Source organism: Podarcis erhardii (assembly GCF_964252035.2).
Source record: "Podarcis erhardii genome assembly, chromosome: 17".
Taxonomy (NCBI): Eukaryota; Metazoa; Chordata; class Lepidosauria; order Squamata; family Lacertidae; genus Podarcis; species Podarcis erhardii.
The window spans coordinates 8,817,286-8,831,966 of NC_138515.1; the positions used below are offsets into that span (position 1 = coordinate 8,817,286).

The 14,681-nt window shown below is 45.8% G+C and overlaps 1 protein-coding gene across 1 annotated transcript; it reads left to right on the forward strand.

The window, feature by feature from the left end:
• The first annotated feature begins 8,323 nt into the window (after positions 1 to 8,323).
• On the forward strand, positions 8,324 to 13,909 carry LOC309332667 (uncharacterized protein). The gene is made up of 2 exons (XM_081845788.1): positions 8,324 to 8,469; positions 12,812 to 13,909. Exon 2 carries the CDS (start codon positions 13,000 to 13,002, stop codon positions 13,843 to 13,845), a length of 846 nt encoding a protein of 281 aa, XP_081701914.1. The 5' UTR covers positions 8,324 to 8,469; positions 12,812 to 12,999; the 3' UTR covers positions 13,846 to 13,909.
• Positions 13,910 to 14,681: the final 772 nt, after the last annotated feature.

The following is a 14,681-nucleotide window of genomic DNA, read 5'->3' on the forward strand; positions in this document are numbered from 1 at the left end:
TCTGCAGTTTGAAAGACCACTCTGCTTCCCAGGCCGAGAAGAAAAATGGTGACAACAGATTATTTCTTGGGACAGAGTAACTTTTGCAGCTGTTGTTAAAGTTGCAAAACAATGAAGCAAGGGATGGAGCGATGCAGAATTTTCTGGAACAATGGGATATCAGTTCTGCCCAAGGCACAGAAGTTATTAATATTGCAGTTGTTGTATAAGGGATTATTATTATGACTGGAATGTAATGGAAATGAATAAGATTTTGGAACGCAGAAGTGAAGCAAATAATCAAGCCACCAATTCTAGCACGCGGGGGCCCACTTTATCCAAATTATCTAAATCTGTATTTGAACGATTGGTAATAATAATTGTATACAGTGGTACCTTGTTTTGAGTCCGGGATCCGTTTTAGAGCCCCGGACGCCCGACGAACGTGATGCTCAACAAAGCACCATTCTGTGTGCACACACGGAGCAGTTTTGCGCTTGTGCACATGCGTGAAGCGTATTTTAGTGCTTCTGTGCATGTGCAAGCAGCAAACCCAGAAGTAACCCGTTCACCACAATGGACAGAAGACAGGGTGGACGTAAATGGTGGTACCACTGTAATAAATTAGTATTGATATGATGAGGCTATTATTGGATTGTAATTGAAAACTAACAAAAATATTATTAAAAAAAGAGAAAGAAAACACATTTGCTCACTCAATTACCTGCTCTATTCATTAGCATAGAAACATCTCTGTATTGACTCCTAACCCAACAAACCCACAGCAGCTAAGAGGCCTAACTTTCTTTCTAGCTTACAGATATTTTACTTCTAGATTAGGGAGAGAATGTTTACCCTCAGCAACACAGCCCCATGATTGTTAATGGAGGCCAACGTTTCTGTGTGCCATAGAGTCTCTTCTTGGACAACCATAGGCAACTGGTGCCCCTATGGATCTAGCCCCCAGAATCTCCAGGCTAGCCACTGATCCCCACTCGGCATCTCCAGATCTGTGCAGTTGTGAACCACACCTGGAGTCCTGTGACAGGTTCTGGGCACCTCAGTTTAACAAGGATATCGACAAGCTGGAACATGGGAAGAGGAAGGCAACCAATCAGTTGCCACAAACAGAACTTTAGTCCAATGTTGATTTGCTGGCCAGCATTGACACCAAACATGACATAGCGATAGTGGAGGTCAGGTGCTGCAATTTAGTTAAGATCTGCGGGTAATTACCATGTTGCATCATATTTATTGCCTACATTTATATTTTGCCTTTCCTTCAAGGAGCTCAAGGCCATAAACATAGTTCTCTCCGTTCCATTTTATTCCCACAATCCCCCTGGGGCTGGATGAATGGTTATCTTCCAGTGAGCTTCATGCAACTAAATCCAGATTTGCTTAAGGTGGAGAATCCCTAACAGACCAATGACTTATTGCCGGATGAGATAGATTGTTCCCTGAAAAATTATCATTTTAGCCTTTTATTACTTAATTGCTTCCGGGTGTTATTACAATCGAGCAGTATCTAAAGCTTGCGAAACAAAATAAATAAATGTCAGAGTATTAATTGCAGGTCATGCCTGTTCTGGTCCGTCCAGATCTGAAAGAGTAGCATCATTCCTTTAAGGACTGTTATCATGTTAAGGTGCTCCTGGGTCACTGCAATGACCTAACTAAACTCCACCTACCTGCTTATCTAGGGATGACTGCAAGTCCTCCGAAATGATACCACACGGCTTCTTTTGTTCCGCACAGCAGCTAGCGCCATTTTGACGCCAAATGAAATACTGAATGCCAGTAATAGAAAGGGTAACTGTTGGTTGCATGCACGTAGCACATCGTTTCCCTCCTTTTAGGTGAGATTTCTGGTCTTGTCCAGTTTCCAGGTTTACAGATGTATAAGCCATTCTTTAATGTAGGGTACTATGAGGCAATAAGGCCAGATCAGGCTTTGCGGGTTAAGCTGTGTTGTAAGAATGGAAAAACACTGACTGTACGGGCGGAGGTCAGAAGTCAACAAAGGTAGAGGAATGCTGCCAAAAAGTATTTGTGATTGAATGTATTGCCCTTGGCTGTACTTGACGGATAATTCCAACAGATTCCACACAAAAAGCGCTTATGTTCCTGTGGAGATGGCAGTACCGAATTGGTGGCACTCTTCTGGCTTGCACTCTTTATTAAGACTTTAGGAAAGATATTATCACTCCTCTTTTATTGTCCATTCCGGGTGGCCCAACCACTGCCACAGTGTCCTTTCTCTTGGCAGATCAAGATGAGCAGGTGATAGTAAAGGTTGTAAGGTTTCTAGCTGGGGCAATCAGAATAAGATCCACTATTTGACTATTGATTCAAAACCCTAAAATGTATTTTATGTTACTGACTTTTTATTCCTATTCTTTGTACAGTGGTACCTCGGGTTACATACGCTTCAGGTTACATACGCTTCAGGTTACAGACTCCACTAACCCAGAAATATTACCTTGGGTTAAGAACTTTGCTTCAGGATGAGAACAGAAATCGTGCTCCGGCGGCGCGGCAGCAGCCAGAGGCCCCATTAGCTAAAGTGGTGCTTCAGGTTAAGAACCGTTTCAGATTAAGAACAGACCTCCGGAATGAATTAAGTACTTAACCCGAGGTGCCACTGTATATCATATTGTTGTTTTACTGCTATGGGCATCGGCCATAGCAAATAAAGAGCTGCAAGTGAGGCACTCAAACTATATCCTTGTTCTTCCTCTGTGTGGCAGTTATTCTGTCCGTGGCAAATAAAGATTCATTCATTCAAGAGTATTCGTGAAGCTGAAGGACCGAAATGTTGGGAGGACAGATATGGCATTGCTTTAAACGAATGCTTAAAAACACCCTTGTTAGACCATTGCCAAGGGAGCCAGGGGTGCAGCACAAATAGTAAGTTTCCAAGTGTTGTGCAGGAGGGGTTTGAAAAGCCAAACTTCCCTCATCTATATAGCTGCTACAAGGAGAGAAATCTTACTGTCAAGAGATTGGCCGCAGGCCAAGGTAACTCCAGCAGGCTCCTAGCTATTTGCAAGGGCATTCTGGCAGGATGAGGCCAATAAACATATAATTAGTGGACAGATAAAACAGAAATTGTTCCACTGTATACATTTCAATGTCTCTTTCATCATGAAAGCTGCTTCTTTATTCCTGATCAGCTTCCTATTTTTGTAAACATTTTTTAGTCCCTATGAGGACGGAGCGATGGAGAAATTTCTGGAACAACAAAGGGATATCAACTCCGCCCAAGGCATGGTGGAGAACAGCAACAACCAGGAAAAGATAGACACAACATTTTACAAGGACAGGAAGAAATACCACAGACAGAATAATTGCCACACACAGGAAGAATAAGGATATAGTTTGAGTGCCTCACTTGTAGCTCTATAAATCATTTCATGTGTCAACGCAAATAGAAGTTATTAATACTGCAGCTGTTGTATAAGGGATTATTATTTTGACTGGAATGTAATTGAAATTAATAAGATTTTGGAATACAGAAATAAAGAAAAACATCAAACCATCAAATCTAGCATGCAGGGGGCCACCTAAATTATATAATTTGGTATAATTTGATATTGTTATAATGAGGCTATTATTCAACTGTAATTGTAAATTAATAAAAATTATTATTTCCCCCCCCCCAAAAAAGAGGATACGGCCCCTTGCCCCATGATAGCTAAGTTTTAATAAGAGGGTTTGGTGCCAATTTTCCAAAACCTGGCTGTAAGCCCAGTTGTAAGCTGTCTGATATACCATTCTATTTGCTGATGTCCTCAAAGAATTCTAAGAGTTTGGTGACCGCCAAAGCAATTATTTTCCTCAGCCAAACTCTTCCTTCATACTATTAGAACATCTCAATAACTTTTTCCATCAACTTTAGGACTCGGCTATACAGCTGCAAATAAAACGTTTTAAATGTGTTTTAAGTGCAATATCCATTGTGACACTAGATGGAGATGGTGAGCCTTATGGAAAATTCAATGTATTTTTAAAAACGCTATTTTAAAAATCATTTTCAGAATGGTTTTTTATGTGTGTGTAGATTCCACCTTACTTGGGGGAAAAGGTAAAGGTAAGGGACCCCTGGGTGGTTAGGTCCAGTCAAAGGCGACTATGGGGTGTGGCACTCATCTCGCTTTCAGACCAAGAGAGGCGGCATTTTTCCACAGACAGCTTTTCAGGTCATGTGGCCAGCAGGACTAAGCCGCTTCTGGCACAACGGGACACCATGATGGAAACCAGAGCACACGGAAAATCCATTTACCTTCCTGTCACAGTAAAATTTACCTTTAGTTGGGACAAAATTAGGCTGATATCATACCCTCCAACATTTCTCCAATGAAAGTAGAGGTGCCCTATTCCATGATAATAATAATAATAATTTTATTATTTATACCCCTCCCACCTAACTGGGTTGCCCCAGCCACTCTGAGCAGCTTCTAACATATATAAAAACATAATAAAACATTAAACATTAAAAAACATCCCTATACGGGGCTGCCTTCAGATATCTTCTGAAGGTTGTTGAGTTACTTATATCCTTGGCTTAGCAGGTCGCATAAGCCCATACCCTCCAACATTTCTCCAAGGAAAATAGGGGTGTCCTGAGGAAAAGTGGGACATTCCAGGACCAAATCAGACACAGGAATGGCTTCTGTAAATCTAGGACTGTCCCTGGAAAATAGGGACACTTGGAGAGTCTGTGACAGGTCTGCCGATTGCTGCAGACACAGCACTATAGGAGTGCTCTATAGGAGCAGACAAAAGAATCTTAAGATCAGCAGAGGAAGAAAAGCATAGACAGAAAGGGAGAAAGCTGGAGCTCATCTGCTTTGCATCTCCATGTACAACTGCGAGAGGCTCCTGTCCTGGAGTGCTGCTGCCAGTCTATGCAGATGTTGCAATAATATTATTATTAACCTTCTTCCCAAAGGATTTCATGCAGATATCTCTTCTTGTGAATGCTGGGATCAGACTTTGAGTAGCATATGGTATTCATCCAGTGCAGGGGTCAGCAAACTACGGTCCGGGGGCTGGATGCGGCCCACCAGGCTCGTAAATCCGGCCCGTGGACCCTGCTGCCCATCAGTCAGTCCCTGCGCTGAGCTAAACGAGCGCAGTGCGGCATTTCCCTGAAAAGAAGCCGAAGACGCCTCACCACGCAGGGATTGACTTCTGTGACACTTGCACAGCTTCGGATTGGCTGCAGGAAGCTCCTGCAGCCAATCCGAAGCCTCGTTGCCCGTGCACTGAGGTAAGCCCAGCGCAGCCATAGATGGAGAGGCTGGCGGACAGGCAGCAGGTCTGGACTGCGCCATGGGCATCATGACGGGCGCATCACGGGGCTTCAGTCGGAGCATGGCGTGCCTGCTGGACCCGTGCCTGGCACCCGGCTTGGTGCTGCTGCTGGTGGAGTGCTCGGGAGCCATGCTGAAGCACCTAGAGGGCGAGCTGCACACTGCCTGCCCAGCGCTCTGAGTGCGCGGCCTGCCCGCTGACCCGGCCTCAGACGACGGGTGGCAGTACATGGTGCATGCCGCCTCGGAGCTCCATGGAGGCGGGCCGATGGAGAGGCTGCTGTTCATCAATGCCGGTGAGCAGGCATCGCTGAGACGTGCTCCTGAGCACATGCAGAGTGTGTACCTCCTCCAGGTCCGGAAGCAGCTGCGGGACTGGCTTGCAGGGTACAGTGGTACCTAAGGTTAAGAACTTAATTCGTTCTGAAGGTCAGTTCTTAACCTGAAGCACCACTTTAGCTAATGGGGCCTCCCGCTGCCGCCGCACCGCTGCTGTGCGATTTCTGTTCTTAACCCGAGGTATTATTTCTGGGTTAGCGGAGCCTGTAACTGGAAGCATCTGTAACCTGAAGCATCTGTAACCCGAGGTACCACTTAATTTATATTTTTCAAAATATAGTCTGGCCCACCACAAGGTCTGAGGGAGTGGACCAGCTTCCTGATAAAAATGTTTGCTGAACCCTGATCCAGTGCTAGCATGAAGGAAAACATTAAACAGATATTTGTCTCTTTGGCTGTCCCATAGCAATAATATCAGCTGTTTGGGAGACCTGACATTGAAAGGTCAACATTTCCAGTGTTTGGGGGTCTTTTTGGCAACTAGGTTGCTGATAACTTTACGAGAACACAGGTTTCAAATATCTCACTGTGAGATTAAAGGGAAGATTAAGTAAAAATGGGGATTCCCTTTTGAAATACGTGTGCGAAGAACAAGAACACCAAGAATAAAGAGGAGACGGAGGAATTTATTGCGGCACAATGTTGCTCCACTGAGTGCAATGGGTTTACTCCCATTTCAAGTACAGAACTGTAACTTTAGGCAAATCAGATATGACAGAAGCACAGTTTCAGAACAATGAATCAAAAACATAGAAAATTACAGAAAATAATTCTGATTACTGAAGCCTTAGAAGCCTACATAAGGACAGACATGAACAAATCTCAGTCAATTATATGGCCTTATTTAAATATTCTTTTCTTCTTTTATTTTTTTTTTAGACTGTGTCATAAGTAAAATAAAGTTTAGATGCTGAATGTTAAAGGAACCAATAACTGTTAAACTTTAAAACATAGCTCAATTCTTGGAACAATAAGCTTTTCCCTACAAGAACAAACATTGATAATATATATTTACAGTATTTATCAGGATTAAAGCTTGGACCAATATATGACTCCTGCATTAAGTATCCCATGTGAATTGCAATTTGCTCAAGAAGAGTCAAAAATGACTCAGCTGGGAGATCGGTTTTGGAGTTTATAGTCCCACTAGACTAATGCTGGAGTTGGGTATATGGGCCAGATTGATTTCCTCGTTCCCCATTTTCTTTTCACAAAAACTCTGTGACATAAACATGAGGCTCATCCAGACTTACCTTTGCATTGCATTTCCAGGCACAGATCCAGACTTTCCTGATCCTCCGCCGTGCATTTCCCCATGAAAACCCGCTCTTTCCCAAAGGAAATAGCAGTATTTTAGTTGTCTTGTGAAAAAGTCTATGGAGTCTATAAAGAGTCTGAAGGTAAACAAAGCACCTGGATCGGATGGCCTTCTAACTAAACAGTGTAAGACTCTTATAGGTATTTCGCTTCTTTCTAGGAATTAATCTATTAAATGCATGTCTGCAACAACATCCCAGTTCCAAATACTTGGAATGAAGCAATGATTTAATTACTATATAAGAAAAAGGGAAACCCCACAATGACGAAATCCTCTAGCTGTACAATTGTCAAATCAGGTCAATAAGATCTTTATAATTAGTAAAGTTTACAAAGTAAACAAGCTAATAAGACACTGGGCTGTATTGCAGGCAGATTTCTCCTATAGTAGCCCTATTCATTTGTTACTTGTGTGAAAGAGTCATGTGAGTAGAAAAGACTGTGGGGCTTCTAGATGGCATAAAACATAAGAACCCTGCTGGATCAAGTCAGAGGCCCATCTAGTATTGCATCCTGTTCTCAGAGTGGCCAACCAGGTGCCCCTGGAAAGCAGGACCTGGGTGCAACAGACCTCTCTCCGCTTGTGATTCCCAGCCACTGGTATTCAGAGGTATACTTATGGCCATTGATGCATGGGGAATCCGACACAAGTACAACAGGCTCCCCACTGCAGACCAAACACATGGGAAGCCACAAGAAGCCACATGACCACAGGGTCTACATGGCTAGAGCTAAAGGTGTGCCTCTGCACCCCTTTGTATTTGCATTACCCCTTTGTGAAAGTAACAGATGCAGAAAAAGCCTTTGAGCGTGTCAAGTGGCAACGTTTATTTCAAAATGTTCAGCAGCTTCTCTAATGTAACAGCCACAAACCACATACAGCTTTCAGGGTCATGTGGCCAGCATGACTAAGCTGCTTCTGGCGCAACGGAACACCATGACGGAAACCAGAGCACACAGAAATGCTGTTTACCTTCCCGTCGGAGCCATACCTATTTATCTACTTGCACTGGCCTGCTTTTGAACTGCTAGGTTGGCAGGAGCAGGGACAGAGCAATGGGAGATCACTCCGTCACGGGGATTTGAACCGCCAACCTTCTGATTGGCAAGCCCAAAAGGCTCAGTGGTTTAGGCCACAGCGCCACCCACGTCCCTTCTGAGTAAGTGATGATAACCTGACTCAAGACATCTGGGATCAGAGAGGAGTGTTGCTTTTTCAGCTATTGCGTTTATGTGACCTTTTGACTGAACATAGTAGTGAGCACTCTCATCTTGCTACAGAACAGCCTCTCACATGCTGACACCTGTCCTCCCAGGAGCCATTGTGTACCTCACAGTGAGGGGTGTGGCCTCAGATGGGCTGGTGATTATGCCTTTGACCAATGGTTTCTCACAATTTCCTTTCCCCCACTCCTATTGGCCAGCCTGCCAACCACTCATTTGCCTTGAAATTTAGCCAGGTAGAGCTGGTTATTTCTGGGAGGTCTTGATGGGTGATGGTCATGGCTACCCACAGGTAAGAGAAAATGAGAAGGTCGTTACCTCAGCATATAGATTTAAGAGGAAGGTGTGAGGATGAAGGGCAGAGAGGACAGCTCTGGAAATGGGTGTTGGCCCAAGAATTCGGCAAGACTCTTCTCAAACTTTATGATCTTTCATTGGCCGTTATGTTTTAGTCAAAAACTAGCACTGCCCAGTCCTTCAAGATGATCTGCTTTGGGGGTCTCAGTGGGTCTAGCCAAGCTACATTGCTAGGCTTGCTTGCACAACCAAGATTCAGAGGTGGGCTTATCCCAGATTGAGAGCATACCTTTTGGAGTGTTTGGTATAAACCCGTTTGCTGACAATCTCCAGTTATTTAGAGGTATGTGCCCCCAAAATAACAAGCCTGGTTAAGCAGACATGCACTCCAATCATATTTATATGTGTGGAAGGTAGACCTTGACTGATAGATTTTCATACCCAGCATGTGCTATAATTGGGGTTTATGAAGGACTCTTCCTATACGCAGTGAAACTGGTTTGTGGTTGGGTGTTAGACAACCCGGAACTGAGATCCCTCACCATGGTTTTTGGAACTGTGATCAGATGCCTAGCCTGACATTGTCTGTTTAAGCTGTTCTTTGCTGTTTTCCTTCCTGCTTCTCTGATGTAATAGAATGCAGGAGGATGAGATGAATGGCTTTAAGTGCCTGCAGTGATGTGGAGTGTTATGTCTGGATATCGAAACAATCATTGCACACATGAAGATCGCAGGCGATGGTTGCACCAGCAACTGAGCTTCTCTTATGGCTCAGAACCACCAGCATGGAGCAGATCCCATGGGATCCTGTGGAATGCACAATACACCCTACATAAAAAGCACTGGTGCCATTAAGTTTAGGAATAAGGTCCGGCTGCTATTCAAGGGTGGAGAGGCATGACACTGTTGTGGCATTGAGTATCTTGGGACCATCTTGTTTGAAGGAGGACATTGCAAATGGAACATGGCCACATCTTTCCCCAAAGAAGAGTGTTTGTAACCTTATTGGCTGCAAGTAACATACCTGTTACAACCCTGTCTCCCCAGCTTTACAAAACAGCCCATTCAGACTAATGAAAACAAGAATGGAGTTTTCATCCACACAATAATCGCCACTGCTTAGCAAGGATTACCTGTGAGATTATAGTGAGAATAGTTAAATGATCCTTATTTATAAAAGGATTTCCCATTTTTTTCCTGTTCCCCAGCTCTTAGGGGTTACCATGACAAAACTCTAGCTTTAAGCATCAATTATTGTAAATAAGATGCTTGACCAATCGCGATACAGATGGATATTCAGTTTTGTACATGATTCTATGCCCTCATTTGATATCCTACTTCCTTGTGGATACACAGTCAGATTGGGTTGCAGTGTGATTCATGTTCTCCTCATAGCACAGTGCTTTCTGACAAGTATAATTGAAGGCCAGAACCACCCAAGGAACAAGCATTCTCAGAACATGAATGGTGATATTTCAAGTCAGTGGAAAACCCATTGCCTGGCTTTGCTTCGAAAAGCCAGTGTGTCTAGATTACTGCAACTCCATTTTAAAGCCCGAGTCTTGCTAAGATGCCAGTCCTACACAGTGGCGTAGCGTGGGTTGTCAGCACCCGGGGCAAGGCAAGTAATTTGCGCCCCCTAACCTGTGGATTTGCACCCCCTAACCCTAACCCCCAGATGTTGCGCCCGGTGCAGCCGCCCCCCCCCTGCACCCCCCACCCTACGCCACTGGTCCTACACCATGCAGGATATCCTGTGCTTAATCGGAGAGGTGCTTGGGCAATCTGTTGGGGAGAAGCACTCCGCTCCCTTGAGAGGAACCAGGAGTTCACACCCAGAATTGGAAAATGTTTTGCCCAATGATACAGGTTGCTCAGAGAGAGGATGGCAGGCCTGGATTTGACCTGGAGCTTTAAGCCAAATACTAAGTGTATATTTTTCAATGTCCATGCCAGATGGTTTCTAGCGTCATGCAAGATAACAGTATTCTTTGGCAGTCATCTGTAAACATTGTAACAGTGCACGCTGCCTTGAACTTTCATGCGTAATTGCAAAGATTTACATAATTGTACAATGAAAGAAGAGGATCGTTCTAGTACACAGTGACGTTATTCTAGGTCTTGCCCCTGTGTCAAAACAGCTCTCCTTGTCTCTTCAAGGAATTCCTTGCCCCCACTGAAGAAAATTCCTGAGCTACTTTAAATCACCTAAGTGCTGAAGTCAAGGCTCCTGGAATAGGTAGTGGAAAAAGACAGGCAAACTCACACTGAATTTTGCAAGCTGTGGCTAGCTTCTCTCGCCACAGCTTGCCAAAGTGTCACTGGAAGGGGGTGTGCATTTGAAAGAGAGAAAAGAAACAGAACAATTCAAGCTTAGAGGATCTGTGGCATCAGAAGTGCTGCCACATGAGCATGGGCATAACCTGATTCTCCTGGATCAGGCCAGACCCCATATTTCTCCGTCTTTAATGGTTGAGACGGATAAAGTGTAAGCACCTAAGTGTAAGCACCTAAGAGCCCACTTGGGGGCCAATTCACAACATTTGTGAAATCAACAACAGTTTGTACTGTTGAGCTGCTATTGTGAATATTCCAACTTAGCCTTCAATTCATAATACATCAGGTTTGGGTTTTTTGTTGAGTTTTGTGGTATTTTATATGTACATCTTTTTGTTGTTTTGTTTTTAAACTATGACAGTTCTAATAGCCACCCCTAAGCTTGGTTTCACCACATCCCTTTTTTTTAACAAGAACCAACAAAGCACAATGGGTTAGAGCTGGAAAGAACATCACAAATGACTTGGCCCAGCCAGTGGCGTGGCGTGGGTTGTCAGCACCCGGGGCAAGGCAAGTAATTTGCACCCCCTAACCCATGGATTTGCGCCCCCTACCCCTACCCCTACCCCTAACCCCCAGATGTTGCGCCCGGTGCGGCCGGGCCCCCCTGCATCCCCCACGCTACGCCACTGGGCCCAGCTAGAATTGCTCTGTTATCCTTTATATAACACCAGAAATGTGCCTGTCTCTTGACACATAGTTAAAAAAAAACAAAAGGCAAGCCCCTCGCTCTGAGCACTCACAATCTACAATTTGACAGGAAGGAAGAGAGGAACCAAATAAAACCAGCCAATCAGGTGTTACCTAACAGACTCGTATTGCACTTTGAAGAACCGAATGCTTCCTCGACCTTTGCAGTTTATATTATTGATTCAGGGCAGGTCCACATAAGGGCAGGATCTCAAGTTCAGTTGAGAGGCAAATTCACAGTTTGTCAACTGGAGATGTCTCCAAATAGTGAAGGCAAGGTTTAAGGTGCCTGGCCCAGCCCCACTCCCAGCCTAGCAATATCCTTATGTGGGTCCTCCAGTTCCACAATATCCTTATGTGGGTTCTCCAGTCTTCAAGTAGTGGCTGAAAGCAGGGAAGCAGAAAGAAGGCCTTCCTTTTTCTTCTGCCCTGCCAACTATCAAACCAGTTCCAGATTCTGCCTCCCCCACTTCCCTCAGATTGCATAGATCTTTCTGGTGCCAACTTAGCTGTAAAAAGTAAAGGTAAAAGACCCCTGACAGTTATGTCCAGTCGCGAACGACTCTGGGGTTGTGGCGTTCATCTCACTTTACTGGCTGAGGGAGCGAACGTTCGTCCGCAGACAGTTTTTCCGGGTCATGTGGCCAGCATGACTAAGTCGCTTCTGACAAAACCAGAGCAGCACACAGAAGCGCTGTTTACCTTCCCGCCGGAGCAGTACCTATTTATCTACTTGCACTTTGACATGCTTCCGAACTGCTAGGTTGGCAGGACCAGGGACCAAGCAATGGGAGCTCACCCCATTGCGGGGATTCGAACCACCGACCTTCTGACCGGCAAGCCCTAGGCTCTGTGATTTAACCCACAGTGCCACCTGTGTCCATGGTATATGTATACAGGCTGTATTTGGTATGAAGTTGTAAGTGGGGGAGGGGAAGGGAAGTGGAGGTAGGTTAAATATGCTCTCTGTTCCAGTTTTTGAAAATGCAAATATATATTTTTTTAAAAAAACAACTCTGTGCCAAACTGTTGCAGTTGTTTTGCAGCGTTTTGCAGCAAAAACTGTGCCTTTTGCTGCACCCCACCAACCAAGCAATCACTACGCCAGCCCGAGGTCATAGCTATCACCTTGAAACCCAGCGTTGTCCAATTCATTCCAAGCCAGTGCCAAAGTGCAGCAACAGTTTTGCAGCAAAACCCAGGCAATTGACTGCCATCCCCTCACTGACACCAGATCCTTTTGATCTGCTTCTGATTAGTCTACGCTCGCTTGCAGCTGCAGGATTAACAGAACTGCTCTCATTTCCCAGGGATAGTGGCAGAGGCACACCGAGACTTTGGAGCAGCTGCGTCAACTGCTTGGTGTTGGCATAAAACCCGACCCCCTCTGGGTGTCCTGCCGCTTGGGTTTCCCTGGAAGTGAAGGAAGGTGCCCATCCCAGGGCAGCCTTGGAATGCTGTCCAAACCCAACTTGTGCCACCTCTGTGGAAGCACAAAATGGTTGCTCCGCCACCGGGCCTCTTTTCAACCAGAGCCCCAGCCTCAGGGAAGAAGCAGCAGCACAGGACTCTCCGACCCGAAACTCAGATATTAGACGTCTCCCATGCCACTCCAGTTCTGCCCATGTCCTGCTCCGAGGAGGACCTCTCCTCTTCTTCCTCTCTGGTCTCCAACCCCCGCACAAGTCCTGCTGCCAAGAGCGTGAGTACATTCCCCATGCAGAGTGATTCCTCCAAGTCCAGCTCCCTCAGCGACGATGCCATCAGCTTGAAGACAGCGAGCAGCCTCAAGTCAGGACGCTTAGGCCCAAGCAAGGCCCAGTCGCAGAAGTCTTCTTCTCAGCTCCCTTTGCCTCCGAGCAGGAGTACAGGTTCCTGCATCCTCTCCCGTTTCCCAGAGGATTGCCCTCCTCAGCCCAGAACCCCACTCTGTGCAATGCAAGAGGCCGGCTGCTCCACGCCACCTGGCTCGCTGAAGTCTCCCTCCTCCTTGCTAGCACCCAGACCTCTTTGCCTTGGGGTGGAGGAAAGGCAGCTGAGGGACAAGGAAGAGAACTTTGAGCAGCAGCTGTCCCACATGGAGGCCAGGCTGAAGGCTGTGCAGGAGCAGCAAACGCTGTGGCTGCAGGAGCTGGTGCCGGCTGTGCGGCGCGTTCGCTCGGAGCTTGCCAACATTGGTCAGAGCCTGGACAGGCTAGTGCAAATGTTTGAAGCGCAGGTGCCCGCCTGCCCACACTTCCATGTCACCCAGGAGAAGGGAGCGGCCAAAGCTGAGGGCAGCAGAGCAGGAGGCAAGCACCTGTTCCACCCCACCTTCACCCATCGCCCCTGCCAGGAAATATAAAAGGAACCCCAGCCCTGTATGGACGCAGAGCAGTTCCCATTATATACAGAACAATGGTTTCAAAGTGGTTTTGTGTTGAGTAACACTCTTTCCCAATACAGTGGTACCTCTGGTTGCAAACGGGATCCATTCCAGAGGCCTGTTCGCAACATGAAAAGAATGCAACCCGCAGCGGCACGTCTGCACACGGGTTGCGATTCACCACTTCTGCGCATGCACGTGACGTCATTTTGCGCTTCTGCGCATGCGTGAGCGATAAACCCAGAAGTAACCCTTTCCGGTACTTCTGGGTCGCCACAGGACATAACCTGAAAGAACGTAACATGAAGCAGATGTAACATGAGGTATGACTGTACCCTCATGCTGTGGGCAAGAGGAAAATGAGGAAGGGGGTAGTAAAGGGATAAATGTAAGGTTCTGCACTCAGGTAGGAAGAAGCAGCTGCACCAGTATAATATTGGGGACACCTGGCTTGCCAGTAGTACATGTGAAAAGGATCCAGGGGTCTTAGTAGGCTGCAAGTTTAACATGAGTCAATAGTGTAGTGTAGCAGGAAAAATGCAAATGTTATTCTAGGCTGCATCAACAGATGTATAGTGTCCACATCAAGGGAAGTAATAGTACCACTCGATTCTGACTTGATTAGACAATACCTGGATACCTGGAGTGCTGTGTCCAGTTCTGGGCATCACAATTTAAGAACGATATTAGCAAGCTGAAATGTGTGCAGCGGAGGAGGACCCAGGGGAGAAAGGGTCTAGAAACCAAGCCTTACAAGAAATGGTTGAGGGAGTTGGGTATGATTAGACTAGAAAAGAGGAAACTGAGAGGAGAGC

Coding starts and splice junctions, on each gene's coding strand:
- LOC309332667 (XM_081845788.1), top strand. CDS start 13,000: ATGGTTGCTCCGCCACCGGGCCTCTTTTCAACCAGAGCCCCAGCCTCA.